This window comes from Falco rusticolus, chromosome 2 (genome assembly GCF_015220075.1).
Source record: "Falco rusticolus isolate bFalRus1 chromosome 2, bFalRus1.pri, whole genome shotgun sequence".
In the NCBI taxonomy this organism is placed as follows: Eukaryota; Metazoa; Chordata; class Aves; order Falconiformes; family Falconidae; genus Falco; species Falco rusticolus.
In genome coordinates, this window is record NC_051188.1 from 43,955,351 (window position 1) to 43,974,894 (window position 19,544).

At 36.4% G+C, this 19,544-nt stretch overlaps 1 protein-coding gene across 1 annotated transcript in view; it reads left to right on the forward strand.

The window, feature by feature from the left end:
- Window positions 1-19,544, forward strand: part of PIBF1 (progesterone immunomodulatory binding factor 1) — a 121,112-nt gene that overhangs the window by 53,357 nt on the left and 48,211 nt on the right. Inside the window, exon 11 of the mRNA XM_037377711.1 lies at window positions 17,890-18,055. Within this exon, the coding sequence (XP_037233608.1) occupies window positions 17,890-18,055 (166 nt within the window). The remainder of the gene's footprint in view (window positions 1-17,889; window positions 18,056-19,544) is intronic.

Here is a 19,544-nt window from a genome sequence, read left to right on the forward strand (position 1 = left end):
TGTAATTTGAAGTATAGAATCTGACAAAAATATTTGCAATAGCAATAGACTTTTCTTTATTAAATAAAAGAAAAATGATTATGCAGTTATAATTCTCCCTTTAATATATGGTTTAATTACTTTTCTCTCTGCAAAATTTGTGCTTTTATTTTCCATCTTAGTAAGAGTACCAAATACTGCAGTATGCTGTTTATTTTATTAATCCTATTGCATGCCATATTTGATCATGATCTGAGAGATGCATTGAATTACTTCAAACACATGCTTTAGATTCCTATAGATCCATAGTACAGTTGTTGAACATACTCTGCATTTCTAAAGAAGCAAAAAAAGATTGCTCACATTCATACAAGAGCTTGCTTCCAAGCCAAGAATGACAGATGCTGTTACAGCTGAGAAATGTAGTGTTTTAGGAAAACACTTGAACAGTAGTTAACTTAGGTCAAAGTAGAAAAAATGAATTTAAGATGCCTTAATGTGGTCTAGAGTTAAAACTAATTGAGGTGTAGATGTTGGTTGCACAAACTGTCAAACATTTTGTTCCAATTCAGTAAGTCTGCAATATCTACATGAAAGAAAGAGTTCTGGTCTCTGCTTTTATTAATTTCAAATGTGCCTAATTTCCTGTATTCCTCATTTTAAGTAAATACATTCATAAGAAACTTTTTTTGTTTGTATTTTCATCTTGTAGAGTATGTGTAAATGGTAGCATACCAAGGAATGGTGAAAAGGGGAGTTGTCTGTACATAATCCGATCTTTTGTGGTCTGGATGTGACTTTACTGTGCCAAAGCAACATATTTGTCCTATTTTAATATTGACATGATCAGCTAGAGTCTTTATATTCTTACCACGTGCTATAGAGGGTGATTGACATGAGTGATTGTCATTTTTAGCAAGAATATAAGATAATAGAGTAAATGGAAATTTGAAAAATAACGGAAAAGTATTAATAAGACAGAAGTATTGAGCTACAAGCATTGTGTATAATGTGTAATGCTATGTCTAACATTAATACACACTGTTGAAGAAACATAAGAAAGGTAATGGTACAGACTCGGCGGTGCAGCACTTAAGGTACCAAAAATCCCAGTATACACTATTGCACTTACATGATGACAATTTTGGTTCCTACAACACTAAAAATGTGTATAGCTTTACCTAAATAAGAAAAATAGTGGTTCTGATTATTATTATTCTTAAAGCCCCTAAAGATGGCATAGAAGTAATAACTTCAGATCTGTCAAAGTCATAAACTTTACAAACCTACAAGTAATTCTTTACAGTCCAGCAAGGAAATTTGGGAAAGGTATTTCTTGTCACTGACAAAAAAAAATCAAAACATTTATAATGGGTGAAAAAGGTATGATTCTGCAATTGTAGCAAGTTTTATTCTTTGACTAATTTAAAATATTGTGTGTTGTGGTAGGTGGGAAATAACCAGTAATTCATTTGGCTTTAAAAAATGATTATTTTTTATATAAACAAGCAAGTTATGTTGAATTGTGTTACATTCTGTGGCTAGGGAACAGAGATTCGTAAAGGAAAATTTCTTCTGTTTTAAGGAAGCAATTTTAGATGGGATAAAATGCTAAATATTCTCTCTCTTCCCAGAGTTGGTGTTACAGGCAGAGTTGAATTAGCTTGGTATTTTTTTGTTACTCTGAAGGGGAGAATTTCCCTTGGAAGTTCAAAGAACATTGTTCAAATAGCTTAAGTGACAGGCCACTTAAATAATCTCTCTTTAGAATTTGACATGTGTCTAAAATACTGTTTCTCTCAAAGTGGATCTTTACTCTTACCAACATATGTTAATCGAAACAAGAATTAATTCAGGAAAGTCCTGTGTTTTATGTGGGTCAAACAAGCTGAGGCCTGTGGTTACTTTTGGCTGTATCTAAGAGCATGTATACACATTTCGTTGTGGTTTTGAACATATCTTGTTTAGCTTTATGCTAATCTGCTTATATATGTTACTTGTCTCAGCACAAAGCTAAGTGAAGACTAATCTACTGTTCTGCTTAGCTTATGTATTGACTGGAGTCTTGGAAAATGCTCTTAATTATTGAAAGCCCAGACTTTCTTTTTGAAAACCTGCTGTGACCAAATGAATTGCAAATCTTAGCAGCATTCATCCAGAAGTAACAACTTTTTAAAGAATTACTGATTGCTGTAGGTGTTTGTCTCCACATGTTTCCATTCACACACTAAAGTCTAAGAACAATTTTCTTTATCAGTATGCCTGCATGTCACCTATAATCAACAGTCATGTGTTCTCACACTTAGTCCCTTGCAACATGAAGCTGAGGATACAGAGCATGAGGACCAGAACTATACTGTTATTTCTGGGTTTAGTTCATTTTTCCAGGGGCGTCATCTCACTGGTAGCTTTCTCATTGAAGTTAACTTTCTCAAGTTTCACACTCATGTTTTTTGCTTACTCTGCTTTAAAGAGGGAAAACGGACATTTCGAGCAAGGCCCAAAGCACTGACCAAAAACAGCTGTTACTGAAAATTCTAGGAGTCTCCTCTGAAAGAGTCTGTGAGCTCCTTGACAAAAACAGGATACTTGGATGGAGGTCCTGTTTTGAGTAAAAGTGGTTTAGATCTTCATTTCCTAACATCTTCACTCCCATGACAGACCTTTTACCTTATCTAAGAACTTCATTCCAGTGATCTGTTGATGCAAAGGCTTAAGCTCCACTCTGGAGGACAGTTTACACTTCCCTATCCCTGGAACTTAAGAATAGGGAAAAAAAATTCACAAAGTCCTCTGTCTGTAAATTCAGTATCATTATATGAATAATGATGGAGTGGCACTATTTTCATATCATTTACTAACAAAAGTCAAAATGAGATCTCCTCATTTAGGAGTAGCTGATCAAATGGAATTAGTTCATCAGCTGACAGGAGTGCTGAATGCATCAAGTAAATAGGATTGCTTGTTCCCAGTGAAAAGATAATTAAAGTGACAAGTGATGATTTAAGAGCTGTTTTCAAAGAACTTGGGGATAACACAAGATCGGTCATCTTGCCTTAGCCACCAACAGGAAATAAGTGTAAATCTTTGTCTTCATATTTGAATGAATCAGGAATGAATTTGAGAAGTTTTTTTTATTTCGTAGCTTGGAAAGCTGCCGAGTGTTTTTTCCTGTGTTGCTTTTGCTGACCAGAATGACCTGTATAGTAAATCCCCAACACCATGTACCAGTGGGGGTTCTTCTAATGGAAATATAATTAATAAAGTTCTTAGAATAAGACTTTCTACCTAGAACCTGAGGAGACTGCTTGTATTTTTGAAAATTTTGCCTTGAAATTGTGTCATACTTGTTATGTAAATCTCAGATCCCTCCCCTATCAGGAGTACTGCTACACTGTCAGAACTGGAGTTTTCCTACTCGCCACAGGCATTGAGTAGCCTGGTATGAGGAGTATTTGTTAACGTGTGTGTCTGAGTCAGTCAGAATTTTTGACTTATTTTATGGCTAGGTCGCTGACCGTTTTTGAGGTAATGTTACTAGTGCTTCGTTACATACTGTAGTTTGAAATGTTTGGCCCTTTAACTCTGTCAGGCAAGAAGAAGAATTTCTTTCCCTCTTCTGCTGTGAAGTTCTACTCTGCTTGTATAGCTGACATGCTTTCATTTGATGTTAATAGACTCTAAACTTTTAAATACTTCGTGGTGTGTGGCAGAGTGATCCTAAGGAATCTTGATGTCTCAGGGTTTTCTTACAGGATGAAAAGGTTCTAATGTTTGTAATCCTAACCTAGTAGAGGTTGTGTCACAGTGATGGTTCCCAGCACGTTTACCCCTGAGATTTGCACTGCTGTGCTTTAACTCCTGAAACACTTAGGCTTTATGTTGATTTCAGATTGGTAATCCTGCAGTTCTTATTGAACATCCCTTTCCCATACTTAAGGTGTTTTTATGGTAAATACAACTTGGAATCACTAACATTATGGATGTCCTGAAGCAGAAATCAAATTTACCTATAACTGTTCTTTACAGTGCATTTTCTATATGTACATTTGCAACACCCCCTCTTTATTGCTTGCCTTTGAGTGTCCATTAGTGTTACCAGGAATTCTGAGATCAGGAAGAAGTGAAAATATGGGTCAAACTCCACCCCATTTATATAACAGCAAAGTGTTAGACTGTGTGCCCTATTAGTATTGCCAAGACAAGCATGCTTCAGTGTCCTGCACCTATAAACATTGCGTCTTCAAGAACAGCTGACAGTAAGCAGATTTTCTTGTTTTCTGAAATACTGACTCAATTTTGCAATAAGGCAAGTTGAACTATTAGCCTATTAAGTGGTTTTAGATTAAGCTTAGAGTCTGGTTTCAACCTGGTTCAGACTTTTAACAGTGGAAGAATGGAATGCTGAGAATGGAGCTCAGAGTGGAATAGCGTTTACAATACTGTGGAAAAATATTAAACACCTCCATCTACTTAAAACTCCTTGTAATAAAGAAGGCAAAAGAATTGCTCATCACACAAAATAAGGTTAACTGAAATACAGTGGTAACTAGACTGTTTTTCAGCCATAACCTATGTATTCACACAAAACTGGTAACTAGCATGGTCAGACTGAAATGCAACAGTTCATTCTTCCAATTTTAAAGGGAAATTAACTATTCCTATCTATATCTAAGTCCCCATTCAATGGAAGTCTTTCCCGTAAACCATAGGAATACAAAGGCTTAAAGCTATGTTTTAACATGGTGTTCAGTGAATGGGTCCCTTTACTTTTACCAAAGAAGTTAATGTTAACAATATGGCTGTTTTAGAAGGAGCTTTCCAGCTGCTTGTTCAAGTGAGCGCAAGAACTGCGTTTTAAGTTGATTTGCTAGTTGCATGTAGCCATATTCTAGGGCTCCTAGCAGAAAGAACGGATGATTACAGGGATGAAATGATACAAGCACTGAACACAGAGTAGTAGGAGCTTTCTCTTTCTATTCCAAAATAAATAATAAAAGAAAAGATTTACTTTGAGATGCCTCCAGGTGCTCAGTTGGGACAGGGAATATTTGGAGATAGGAGTGTCTTGTCTACAAGTCCCATTAGGGGAAAAGGCCCAAAAGAACAAACATTTGTTTTCAAGTCCACTACAAGAAGAAAAAGGGAAATTATGTTTCTCAGATGTTGTTACTGCAGGGATGGTGATAGTTCAACTGAAGAAAGAATTGTTTAAATGCTGAGAGAGAATGGAGAAAATGGGAGGAAAATACAAAAATTAAGACAAAAATATGTAGAAAGGGAGAAGAGAGCTGGAAATAACTGGAGGATGAAGAGAAACAGAAAACTTGGTTAGTCTATTTATTTTAGTGCATATAATTCTTAAACTTCTGTGGTTTTTGCTGTGGTCTCTCAGGAGCCAAGTGATGTTTATATCACATCTAAGACTCTCAAAAGTTTCAAGCATACCTTCTATCACAAAGCCTGCTAGTATCCCCATAATTCTTGAATTCCAACTACTTTTTATTATTTTCAAACCTGGATTTTGTTTTCTCTTTTTTAACTGCTTCCCACAATACTACTTTTCTCAAATTAATAACTTTAGTAGTAGAAAAAGTAGAAGAGCTTTATAAAGGCAAAGTTTGTCTGTCTATAAAAATTGTTAAACTTGTCAGATGACTGATAAAATATAGAACAATATGTTGTGAAAGCAATATGCTCAAAAGTGGAGACAGCTTGGAGTTAACTATTTTTCAAAATAGTTACTGCATTTTTGAAGTATTTTCATTTTTCCCATGCCTCAGCAGGTAATATAGGATAATTTGATAACTGAAGAATTTAATGGGATAGGCTGCTCTGTAGAAAACTTTGATTCATCAGGCTTTTTCTGGCTTGGAAATGAAGAGAAATGAAATTGTGTCATTAGTGTCATAAACAGCTTGGTGACATATATGTTCAGGATTCATTTATTACCCTGCTTGAAGCTTTTAAGACCATACAGAATGTGACTATAGCTCCTTCCTTTTGTTTTGGGCTGTAAGAGTATCTTCCATATTTTCTTACGCTTTTGATGCTGTTGTGCAAGTGTCTTTATTGTTCTTACAGTATCTTCAAAAGTTTCTCTGATTGATTTGAAGGTCTTGTACCGTTCAGGAAAATAATTTTTAGAAGCAAGACGTGTTTCATTTCTTGGTAATGAAATGCAAAGCTATATCAAGACTTGGAACAAACAAGCTAGCATACAGCATTTTCATACTTGTTAGTTGTCTCTAAAGCTGAAATGCAGTTGATGAGCATGTTTTTTAAGTCATGTGAATCAAGAGGAGTCTTCACAAGGTGTCCTTTGTTTTCCCATTAACGGTAATGTTAATGTGGTTCCAGTTACTATCACTGCATAGTGAAGGGTATTTCACGTATCTTACACTTGAAAGAAGACAGGTCCAGCAATGCTGCCCTGCCCATTGCTTGTCTTTCAGTCATTTTAGTATCCTTTGCTTATGTGAGACCCATCTCTACTAGCTGTCCCTGTTAGCATGTTTCTCCATCTGTTGGTCTTCTAACAAAAAACTTCCCTGAGCTGCCCCGTTGCACTGAAGCATGCCTTATGGCCTGCACACAGCTTAATGGAAGCTCCTTTAAGTTCTGAAAGACAGATGGAAATCGATGTATTTTTCCAGTATCATACTTAATTTAAAACTGTTGAAGTACAGTTATAGTAGTCTTTGGTACATGGGTTTTAATATTGTAATAGCTTTTATGTAGCATTTGAATGATAATAAGGAAATGCAAATTATCACATGTGTGATTACACACCATCCTCCTTGTCTTTAACGGGAACAAATCTTTTTTTGTAAACAGCAAGCTCAGTATTAGCCTGCAGTGTACCCTGACAGCATCCTGGGGTGTATTAGTGGAAGAATAGGCAACACATCAAGGGATCCAGTACAAATAACATAATGATGAAATGGACTGAATCTTGTGGAGAGCCACCAGAATGGTCAGGGCTGGAGCACTTGGCCTGTGAGGAGAGTCTGAGGAGGGGATTGCTCAGCCTGGCCTCTGGGGCATCTGACACCAGTGCCCCCAGTGCCTACAAGGAGATCACCAGGAAGATGGAGCCAGCCCCTCCACAACAGGGCATGGTAGGAGGATGAGAGAACACCAGTTGAAACAGGACATTCCAACTTGGTATAAGGAAAAACTTTTTCACTACAGCAAGGGATTACTGTGGGCAAGTCTCTGTCCTTGGAAGTTTTCAAGACCCAAGTGGCTAAAGCTTTGAGTAACCTGGTGTGCTTTCGTAGATGACCTTGCTCTGAGCAGTATGTTGGACAAGATACCCCCTAAATTCCCTTCTGAACTGAATTACACACCAATTCTGTTTTGCTGTTGTATTGTTGAGCTCTTATTTTTAGGGGGTAATTTTACTGGGGAATAAATGGAAAATTATGCACCAACATACTGTGCTCGTGTTTAGATTTTGTCTATTTGTTTAAGTCATTGCAAGCACCAAGACCTTCCATTACATTGATTCTTAGGGGAAAAGTTGCTTTGCTGTCCATCATGCTAACTGTAGCACTTTTAGGAGCACATCCTTGACAGATAACAAGGTATGCCTGTACTTTGAACTCTGCTTATCAGGGAATCAAACCTGTTATGTGTCATATAAAGGACATACCGATCATTTACTAAATTATGGTAGTTTGAACCCTAACCTTCTGACCTACTCTGCCAGACTTTTGACTGGGAAAATGGAGCGGGAGAGCAGTCTCTCTGCTTGTACAGTAGTTAGATATGTCTCTTCTTTTTCTTGTCAGTGGAGCTTTGTCTGATGGTCATCCTGGTTAGACTTACCTGAAAAGCTTTCTCCCTACTTTCTCATTTCTCTTCCTGTCCTTTTCTGGGAAGCTTCAGTGATGACATTTCCTTTTCTTTTCTTTTTTCTTTTTTTTTTTTTTTTTTAATCACTGTATAGAACAGAATTTTCAGTTTTATATTTTTTTTTTAACTTTGATATTATTTGATAAAAGTTACTTTTGTATCTTAAGAATTTAAATATTTGTATGTTTATTTCTGACTTTTAAGGAGGCATATAGCATTCCAAACATATTTTCTTCTGGTTTTAGTAGCTGTGTTTTTAGTGTTTTTTAGTTTTTATTTGTTAAAAGGAGAAACATATTTCAGTATTGCTGTTGTCACTTATATAACTGCTGTTCTGTCAATCATTTCACAGTGACTTTTTCCCTTTCTGCATGAATGGAATTAAAAATCATACAGTAGTTGCCTTTTAAGTATATATTTACATCTAAAAGTATCTTAATGAATTTTCTATTAAATCAGAGGAGCAGCAGCATATACAACAACAGCCAATAAATGCTCTTGCGGAAGGTAGAGGGTAAGATTGCTGATATATCTCTAAGTTTCCTCTTTAAAGAGTGTGGAAATTTTATGTTTCTCATGTGTAAAATGTGACTTGAATTTCATGATTCAGACTGTTATCTTTGTTACTTTTGCAGTCTCTAAGTCTACTGCAAAAGTTTTATCAAAGTTGTATGAGACAGTTAATTGCTTCTTGCTTACTAGTAGTTTGTGCATAGGACCACAAAATATCTGTACCCATTGCATGACCCATAATAGTCTTTCAGTATGTCTTTGCAATCCAATTTCAATTTTCTGGGTTTTAATTTTAATAAGCTGCTTATGCAACTGAGTTTATAGAAAGAGTAGCAAAGGGAAGTAATTGGAGAGAAAAGTATATGCAATTTACAGATTGATGTGTTCCCAATGTAAATCATGTAAATGAATACAAAAAGGTAACAAAATTTGTCAGCATGAAGCGGAGAGGTTTTTTCCTTTAATCACCTTCCCCTTGTTCATTTATGGTTTAGGTTTGACCAATATGTGTATATCAGAAGTTTTCAGTAGCCTCTGTTTGGTATCTGCAGAGGTTTAAAGTTTGAGACTTAAAATATTAAAAAAAAAAAAATTAGTCAACATCTACTAGCTTTAGCAAGTAGACACTTATGATTTCCTTCAGATTTTGGGGTTTGTGTATATGTGTGTATACATATGCATGCACAAGCATATTTGGATGCAGTATTCTTTTTTCATGGTGACATCACTAGTGTTGATTGATTAAAGAAAAAGAAAATAGTCTATTCTATGGAGAGGATCTACAGCATATTGGGAATACTGACTGTTTACCTCAAAAACTTCATGTAAATTTGGTAGTTTAGATACAGTTATGTAAAGTTTCTTACATTTGTTTCAGCTACTATCTTGAAAAACTGCTCTAGAACATTCAGTGAGGGGAATGTATGCAAATATGCTAAGGGTCAGTAATGCTATATCAAAATGGATTTGAGCTATGTAAAGTAAAACTGCATGCACATATTGGCACTCTGAAAACTCCCTGAATACTGAATTAGCCTAGCAAGTAATAATCACACTATCCAGCATAACAAGAAAGACCTGGAAGTATTTATATTGATTTAGCTGAATATCTGATGAAAAATAATCTCTCTGACTAGTTGGGGTGGAGAGTTTTAATGATACATTTTTGTATGTTTTATCTAAGAGGAAAAAACAATTCAATCTGCAGTTCCAGAGTCCAGTAACTGTTGACTCAGATTTTTTAGTTTGCTTGACAATGAAGAACAATGTTTACAGTGCAATAATAAATATGTAATGAACAATTTCTGTAACTTCTGATATTCCCCAAATCTATTCAGGCATGTTTCATCTGCTACAACTGCAATTTATTTCAATTATATTCCAGAAACACAAATACTACTACTATTAAAGAATATTTTCATGAAGTAGTAATATTTCTGGAAAAGCTAATACTTGGTTTAAGGAGATAAGTTGTTGAATCATTATTGAAATTGGATGGTAGCTTAAACAATAATTATAAACAGCAGGAAAAGTTGATCAAGCCTGACCATTCTAAGTGTATGTTACAAACTTGAAACTTTGTATAAAGTAATATTAAAATTTGATGCTTTTCTTTTTTTAGTGTATTACAGCAAAGAAGTTGCTGGCATTTTCTTCATTTGGGTCTGCTATATATATATTTCTCATATCAAAACCTCTTACAGTTACAATTCAAATAATTATTTTCTATACCAATCAATGTACGTTATTAGGGGATAATACACTCTACTATTCCTTGTCTTTTGTTGATTTAGTACAAAATTCAGCTTTGTTGCCATGGAAATTTTTGCCAGGACTGAAGTAAACCATGAAATAAAAATACTGGTTTAATAAAGTTAATGGTTTGGGATACCATGGGAAATCAAATAGGGAATAGTGTGTACAGAAAATGTGACTCAACATAATGAGGTTTTGATAAATACACTGCATTTTTTTTTGCTCTTGGATTAAAATACATACAATAGAGAAAACCATATTGCAGAGCAAGGATTCTTTTCAATCTGTCATTTCAAAGTGAATTAAAAAAAAAAGAAAAAGTCTTATCTGTTTGAGCAAAGATGTTTAGGCAATGAGAAATCTAATCATGGTTATTCTGCTTCTTGTCCAGATGTGTGTTCCACCTCAGTTCAGCATGTTTCTCATAATTTCAAGATTGGAAAATTTTGCCGTTTTATGTGCGAGGGCACACAGATGCAAAAGATAGCTTTTTGCAGTGTGTCAAGGCTGTGCCAAAAACAATAGAACTGTTCAGCTTCTACTGACTGTGTTTGGCTTGAGGTAGAGCTGCTGGTCTCTGTGTCCTTTAGCTTGGCTGCATTTCCCTTTTAGATTGTTGTCCTGTACTTAGGAGAATTCTGTGAAGCTATTTCCTTTGGTATCTCTTCACTAGGCTTCAGAGAACTCATTTAATAGCCTTCCTGTTTGAAAAAGAAGAATCTTTTATCTATCTTTGGGGTTATTTTGAAGTTTTATTCAAGGGATCTTGTAGGGTGACGATTTCCATTTTTGGGTTTACAAGCTAGTTATCTTTGTGCCTGCATCTCCTGAAATATCTGATCTGGTAGGTATTCTCTGACCAACCATGTATATCAATGATTTGTTTCATGTTTGTACAGTTTTTCTTAGACTTAGAATTCATCATCCCCAGAAACATAAATGGGAACATAAAGATATACATCTTGACTAAAATGTATAGGCAAAAAGAAAAGCAACTACAGTTAGACTCATAAAAATTACCAGGTGATTCTCTTATCTATGTATCTAAAGTACAGGTTTTGAGAAGGAAATGATGAAATTATATCCCATTCCTTATTATATGCTTATTGGTTTCTTCAGATCCTTTCTTTTTGGCAAGGATGCTATTATTAATACCTCTGTATTGTTAAAGTTCAGTTAGGTTATTTTAATAGATTTTGTCTTTATTTCGTTGAGTCAAATAATGAAAGAGTTAATCAAGATGCTGATTACTTAAACCAAGTAATAACAGTTTAGGCAAGTGACTGAGCAAACTAAGCATTCAGCAGCAGAGCAACCACATCCTGTTTCATTTTTAAAAAAAAGCATGGCAGGAGTTGCTCATCTTTTTTACAGTAGCCCAAAAGTAAGCATGCACAGAATATGGGATTCAGTGTCCATCAGAGCTCCAGGATTGAGAATAAACTTCCTAGTGAAGGTTTATTATGAAATTCTCATGACTGACATATAACTCCCAAGTACAGGCTAGGCTGGCTGGGATGAAGCAGTCTCTACCATTACTGTTGAAGCTGTGTCAGTGCAGGAGCTAATCTTAAGTTTCACAGAGTCAGAGTCAAATAAAAGGAAGCGAAGAGACAAGGAAATGAAGATGGATTTCAGTCCCTACCAGTCAGCATGATTTAGCAGATATATCTAAAGCAGACTCATTTTTTGTGATGTTCACTCTTCTGATTCATAAAAGAGATGGAACACTCATCATGGTAATTAGGTCACTGTAGCTGTCCTAATGGTATAAACGCAAAGATAAGCAGCTACCTTTACAGTAATTCAGCAAGATGTGTCTTTTATATGTATATTCTACAACCCCACCTTTACCTTTGCTCTTTACCAGTTGTGTTACAGGTTAGTAAGAAGATCTGTCAGCAGCTAACCTGTTTCTTTCTCTGGTGTAAGGCACAAGAATACATGGAAAGTATGCATGTTCTCATCAGACACTGGAGGGAAAGGAGTCCACTCTAGCGTGCAGTGGGCATTACTCTAGTTAGGGTAGAAAGAATACATGGGTTCTACCTACTGGAGCACTCCACTTACGGCATAAATAATTTTGGGTTTAGGTGTCTTGAAACTACAGGTAATATAAAACACCTGTTTATCTTGCTGAATCTGGATCTTTGGAACTAGCACTTTCTACAAACTGCAAAGCAGTATCTGGAAGTGTTGCCTCCAAGGAAGCTGTTTTGACAGAATGAGGATCAGAGGCCAAATAATGCTTAGAATGCTGCAAAACACAAAAATCTTCTTTGAAGCAAGCATCTTTAAACAAAGCTTCTAAGCTTTCTCTCAAACAGATTTTACTAAACCACATGCAAAAGTACTGTATGTTTAATTACTTGATATGAAGCAAATGTAACATCTGGCAAGAACTTGCATGTTAAGTCACGTTTACCCTTTAGCATTTAAGCTATACATTTCTTGATTGGTTTTAGTAACGATCTAAAACAGGTATATGTTTCTGGATTTTTTTTAAATAACAGCCGAAAACAGGAATACTGTGCCGAAAATATTCTCAGCATGTTATTTGGGGGAAAAAAAAATTAAGTGAAAACAATTTCAGCAAGCAATTTTTTCATTGTTTAAACAATTTGTAGATGGCATGCTTCATCTTCTGTTTAATAATTATACCCAGAGCTTTTTTTTTTTCTTGTTGGAGATATTTAAATTCGTTGTTACTAAGTGCATTGTTATCTTAGTCCAGATTAGAAATAATTGAACATATTTGACAGACATTAATGAAGCAATAACTGGTACAAAAGACTGAAAATGCCTATAAAGTTACTGTAACAATATCCATAAAATATGTGTATTTAAATGAAGAATGACAGTTTTCTTACCCATTTTGTAGTAAATATTAAAACAGACATTCAGTTTATTAAATGAGCCAGATACATGACGCATCAGACTTACTCTCAGTGCTTCAGAAGCTGAGCGATGAAAGCATTTGAAATGTAAGGATTAGAGTTCCTGCATTTTCAATTACTTAGTGGGTAGCGTGCGAACTCAATTCATGGGAAATTTTTGATTATTCAGAAACAAGCCAACCAGTTTTCAGTACCAAGGATCAAAAAGAGAACCAGCAAAAACAAGATCCTTTGAGTGCCCATGTTTGAACTGGAGTCTCACAGTTTGCTACATGTATGGACAGCGTATGTGCAGTCTATAACATGACTGAATTTAATTTAGGCCTGTCTAGAATGCTGTTACTCCTTCTGTGGCTCCAAGTGGCACAACAAAAAGTAAGGAAAACTCTGTTCTGTACTTTGGGCTCTTTGGAAGTAAGGAAGCCTTAACAGCCAGACTCAGTTGCAAAAGGGGAGGAAATTAAACTGGGATTTGAAACATACTGAAAGAAGTATGGGTAGGATTTGATGAAGGATGCTGAACTATGAGGGTGATACAGGAATAGAAAGCAAGCAAGCCAGAAGATGGAGAGTAGGTCTCAAAGATAGAAATGGAAGCTGAATAGACTGGGAACACAGGTGAGAAGAAAAACAGATACCCCGAGCAGAAAGAAAGAAAACAGAACTGGAAATCAGGAGAAATCTGGGCTGGCACTAGGACAGAGAGGGAGGAGGGCAGGAACATTAGAGGACATGCTGGGACTGGAAGCGAGAGGTTTGCCATAGGACAGGTTAAGAAGAAAATGTCTGTAGCATTTAGGTTTCTCTGCAAATTTGGCACTGAACCAAAGCACAGATGTTTGTACATACAGAAGAGTACATTGTAATTACTCTGAGTATCTTAGTTCTGAAATTGACCCATCTGTGGAGTCAGGATGATTTCACAACTTCCAGGATTTTTTCCATTTCTAAACTTGAAAATAATGTCTACAAATTAATAATAAAGCTCCTAAAGAGCTTTAGGCTTTAGGTTGGTATAATCAAGTTAGCAACATTAGAAAGGTTTGGTGTTTTGTATAATTTTGATAGGGCTTCTTTTGGAAGGTGTATTATTTGTATTTACTTACGTGGCATTCTTTCCTATTTACAAACTTAATACTAGGATTTGCTGTTTCTTGAATGGTTAATTATACAAATTTATTGTCTTCTAATGTACTTAATTGTTCAATTACAATTTTGAGGAGTGCTGCTGTACTTCTCTGTTTTTGTCAATGGGCTAGATGATGGTAAAAAGGTGAGTATTCCTGTTAGGTAACAACAGGTTAGAGTTGCTATCTCAGTACTTATGGGATGCCTATAAGAAGTTAGAAACGTTAAGTGAATCTACCACATGTATATGATAGAAATCTTTGAATATTAATATTAAATTAGGCTGTGCTGGATGTGTTTGTAGTTCCTCCATTCTGTGTTCTTCAGTATACAGACTAAATGATTTTACCATGAAATATTTCAGTTTACTCTCATTGTATGCAGATTTTGAAAAGTTGTTATATCATTATCCACCATTTGCAAAGACAGACTCTGACTGAAAAATCTTAAAATCATCCTTGCAAACCAGAGTTTAAGTCCCTCTCTGAATATTTTTCTTCTACTTTACTCTAGAAACAGTATTTTTGGTAACCACTGTGTCACTCTGCTTTAGCGAATTTCAGGCATTATTGACTGGTCATCCAAATGACACAGACATGTAACGTAGGTGAGACCTCATTCCAGATGATTCTTACATGTGGGTTTATTTTCCATTTTCTTCATTACCTCAATCTGTAATTTCCCGTTCCCAACCCTCATCTTCTGTGAGACAAACCCCTCTTCTCTTTCACTACATCATTTTCTAACATTTCTTGATGGAGAAAAATCCTGCATACCCGCATTCCACGATTTTTTTCCATAATAATAGTATTAAAGCATAGGGTGGTTTTAGTTTCTTTTGTTTTTCCTTAGAGACCATCTAGGCAGATTAAGGAATGTATTTTGACATTGTGTTACATGACTGTGTGCACACATTCACACATACTTATGCTGAAATAGTAGCCAAGAAACCGGAGATACTATCTAGCCAAGTAAAAGCAAGTGTATGACAAAGAAATTCTGAATGGTGCTACAGTGAAGGGAGTTACTAGTGAGCTCAACGGTGTAGTAAGAAAACTGACCCTTCATAACCTTCTCAGTAGAAAACAGATCATGCATATGTAAGGTACTTAAATTTGCAAAACAAAGTACAATTTTTTTTCCCTGAAGTTAATGTTCATGATTGGGTTGATAAGCATGCTCTGGAAGCACCCAGCTGATTGAGTAGACTTGGAAAATAATCAAAGAGCTATGACTTTTCTGGAAAGTATAGAAAGTAGGTACAGACAAGTATGTGTAAACTATGTTGTATGCATGTATGCATGTTTCCAGTGTGTAAGCTCTGTACAGAAACTCAGACTAGTTTAAGGTCTGAAGCTGTGTGCAGGCAGGCATTGCCATTTATTTTGTGTAAAAGCAGAAGATACAAATTTGTTATTAAAAGTCAATAAATATTACTGGTAGATAAATTTCATTTTTATGTTGCACTGCAAGATCAGTTGGCTGGATGACATGTATCTTTGTGAAGACTTACTCATTTTGGAACCAGCCTTCCCAGGATTGTAAACAATGTATATAGCAGAACAGATTTAGTGTCATGTCTGCAGCCAATCATTTACAGTGTGGAGAAGTAAGAGTGCTGAAGCTATTTTTGTGTGGTAAAATGAAAACAGGAACACACAGTCAGGGAGCATTGATGAAATACTTGAAGTATCAGCATTTGAAAAGCATCCCCAAGCAAAATTGACAGCAGTAGCCCATAACCAGATAGATAATTGGCATTTAGCTGTTTGAGTGCAGTAACTCTGAGAACAAATGTCACGCTATTGAAAAAGAGAACTGTTTTAAGAGTGACCTTTTCATGAGCTCAGCAGGCAGAGCTTCCAGCCTCTGTCCACGCAGCCTGTGTGGGAACATTCATGCATTGGACTGTTTACTCATACACAGATGTCTACAAAGTGATTATAAAGGGCATGATAATAACACCTTTTTGTTCTGCTCAAGTTAATTCCAGTGAAAATTGCTTCCTCTTTGTGCCTTAGAAACATTCCTACATCTGAAAACTTCAGGGAAAATATCTGAAGTAATCCCCTTGTTTTTTTAAACATTCTCAATCCCATATGAAGATCAGGTGCTAAATAGGATGGAATTGTGTTGCAACTGCTATTTGACAGAACAGTCATGCTGGGTTAGAGTAAAGGTTTATCTGGCATTCTAACAATTTGTTGTTAAGCGACTTCTGTGTGAGAAGTACCATCTTGCATTTGATAGTGGTCAACAGATTTCTCTGCTGTGAGTTTGTTTAGTATCCTCTTGAGCAAGTGTTAACTTTTAGCATCCACAGCGTCTTATGGTAAGGAATTTCATGGCTTTCACGTGTGATGAATTACTTATATTTATTTTCATTCTGTGTCTGCTAGCCTTATTAGTTGCCTTGTCATTCATCTATTGGAAAATACAGATGATTCCTGTTCTCATTCTCCATGCCACTCATAATGTTACAGGCCTCTCTTTTTCCTCATACCATCTCTTTTCCAAGCTGTAGAGTCCTAGCTTCCGGAAGTAATTTCTTCAACACAGTGCAACTGTATAAGTGCATGATGTTGCTGGTTGTCAAAGGTAATCCTTGTTACCCTTTTCTGATGCTTTATCAGTTCTGTTATGTTCCTTGTGAGGTGAGGTACTAGAACAGTAGTCAGCATTCATTGTGCAGGCAACAGCATGGAATTGTAACATGAAATGGTGATTTCTGTATTTTCTCTATTGCTTTCACAGTAATTCCCAAAATGTTGGCTTTGACCATTATGTAAAACTGAACCAAAATTTTCATGGATTTATCTAGTATAACCCCGAAATCTCACTCATGAATGAAAATAGTCAACTAGGAGTTCATCATTTTACGTCTATGGTTCAGATAATTCTTACAACTTACGATTTATCTTGCATGTATCTCCTTTGAATTTCATATCAGTTTTTAATGCTAAGATTCATAAGGGTTTCTTCTGTTCTTCATGTCACCCTCTTTTTCTATGGCCCAATAATTTAGTATTCTATCAGCAAACTTTTTTTACCCCCATATTTTGAGATTGCCTGTTAAACGTAATGAGTAGAATTAATGAAAACCACTTCTAAATGGAATATTATTTGTCACCTAAAATTACCTTATAGTGATGTTTTCAAACATATACTTAATTTCTGCTTTTTGAGAAGGACCTGTGGTTCTGAATGACTGGAAATTAATACAAGATTAATTCTTTTCATATGTTTGGGTATGGGAAAAAGCAGTATAGCTGATATCCATGATATCCCAAAGGGATGCACCATCGATACCACTGATGTGTATTACCACTTCTCCCTATCACAGGTAATGTGGTGAAGACAGGAGACAACATCTCGTTAGTATCTCTCCCATGAAAAGGCTTCAGTGCATACATTTGTGTACAGAGAAAGAGATTCACACCGAGCTAACATTTTTTTAAAAACAAGGTGTACTGTAAGGTCATTGTTATTTGACTGTGCATTAACCACATATTCAGAAAAGCCATGGACTGAGTTTTCCATGTACTGTATTTCGTTGTTATTATATATTGAATTTTTCCTAATAATGTTTCAAATACAGGTTACAATAGTTACATAGGTAACCGTACTAATACTTATTAAACTCTTAGAAATTTCTGAAATTTATACCTGTAACTAACAGAACTAGCATGTATTCTAAGTTTATTTTTGAGTCATCAAAACTTTTTTTTGCTTTTTTACTTTTTTTTTTTTTTTTTAGGTATAGACAAATGCAGCTTGGCACAGAAAGCAAAGTAGCTGAACTTCTTCACCAAATTAAGTTAAAGTCCTTTGAAAGTGAACATGTTCAACTCGTGCAGCAAGGAACAGCTAAGAATCTTTCACAGTGCCAAATGGAATGTGAGAAATATCAGAGAAAGCTGGAGGTATGTTATATTATATAAAGAGACACTTTGCAGGGCATTACATGGTCGTTTTCAATTAGAATGTCAAATGGAAAAGCTTAGGGGAAAAGTAGCAAAGAACATACATGGCTGAATTAGTATCTCCACCAAATTCTGCTGAAGCAGAATCTAGTGATGATTAAGTTTGACCAGTTCAGTGGAAAACAAGACTTATGGGAGACGAAGAAGGCAAAACAATCTTTCATGGAGAGATGCTGAAGACAGTACCTCATTCATTTGAGGTATATATATGCTTGTACCACAAAGCTGCTTATGTCAGTCGATGTGATTATTGTAGGGAAAGAAGGCAGTTATACCAGAACAGTTATGGTGAATTCAGTGTCATTAAGAACTAGGATTTGTAACAACATTGTTACATAATAAAAATATTTTTTGTTGATACTCAATTCTGGAACAAATTTTTACAGTTAAAGTAGTCAAGGGGAGCACGGTGTATACAGCATTGAAAAGACCTAACATTGCTAGTCCTAGCATGGTGGGTTGATGTTGGCCAGCTGCCAGACACTCACCTAGCCACTTTCTCATTCTCCCTCCTCAAGAGGACGGGCAGGGGTAAATAAGCTGAAAAAAACTCATGGGTTGATATAAAGGTTCGGAGATCACTTACCAAGTGCCATCATGGGCAAAACAGACTTGACCAGGGGAAAATTAATTTCACGTGTTACCATTTCCAATGCCATTTTTACTTATTCCAAATGGATTTGGATGGTGAGAAACAAAGGCAAAGCATCTTTTACTACTCGTTTCTTTTTTGGGTTTAATTTCTGTCCTTCATTTCTGACTCTTCTACCTCCCCCTTCCCAAACAGTATGGGAAGGGATGGGGAATGGGGGTTGGCATCAGTCCATTACAGCTCGTCTCTGCTGCTCCTTCCTCCTCATGCTTTTATCCTGCTCCAGGATGGATCTTTCATGGGCTGCAGCTTCCTTCAGGAGAAAATCCGCTCCTGCTTGGGCTCTCCACATGTTGCAGTACTTTCAGAGCATGTCCACCTGCTTCAGCAGGGTGTCCTCTACAGGCTGCAGTGGGATATCTGTTCTGCTGTGGTCTTTCATAGTCTGCAGGAGGACAACCTCCCTCACCATGGTCTTATCCCTCGGCTGCAAGAGAACCTGGGGCACCTCCTGCCCTCCTTCCCTCACCAAGGCTGTTTCTCACACTTTTTTTCCCCTCACGTCTCACTGCTGTGCAGCATTTTTGTCCTTGCTTAAATACATTTTCCTTGAGGTACCACCACCTTGGCCATGGGGACTGGCCGTGCCCTGCAGTGGGTGGGCTGGAGCCGGCTGGAACTGGCTGTGCCCGGCCCGGGGCAGCCCCGGCCGCCTCACAGAGGCCCCGCAGCCCCCGCTGCCAGCCCCCGGGCACCTCAGCGGAGCTGAATGACTTGGGCTCGTTTATAAGCTCAGAATATATTATCTTTCAAACATGTACTTTCAAAAATTGATCA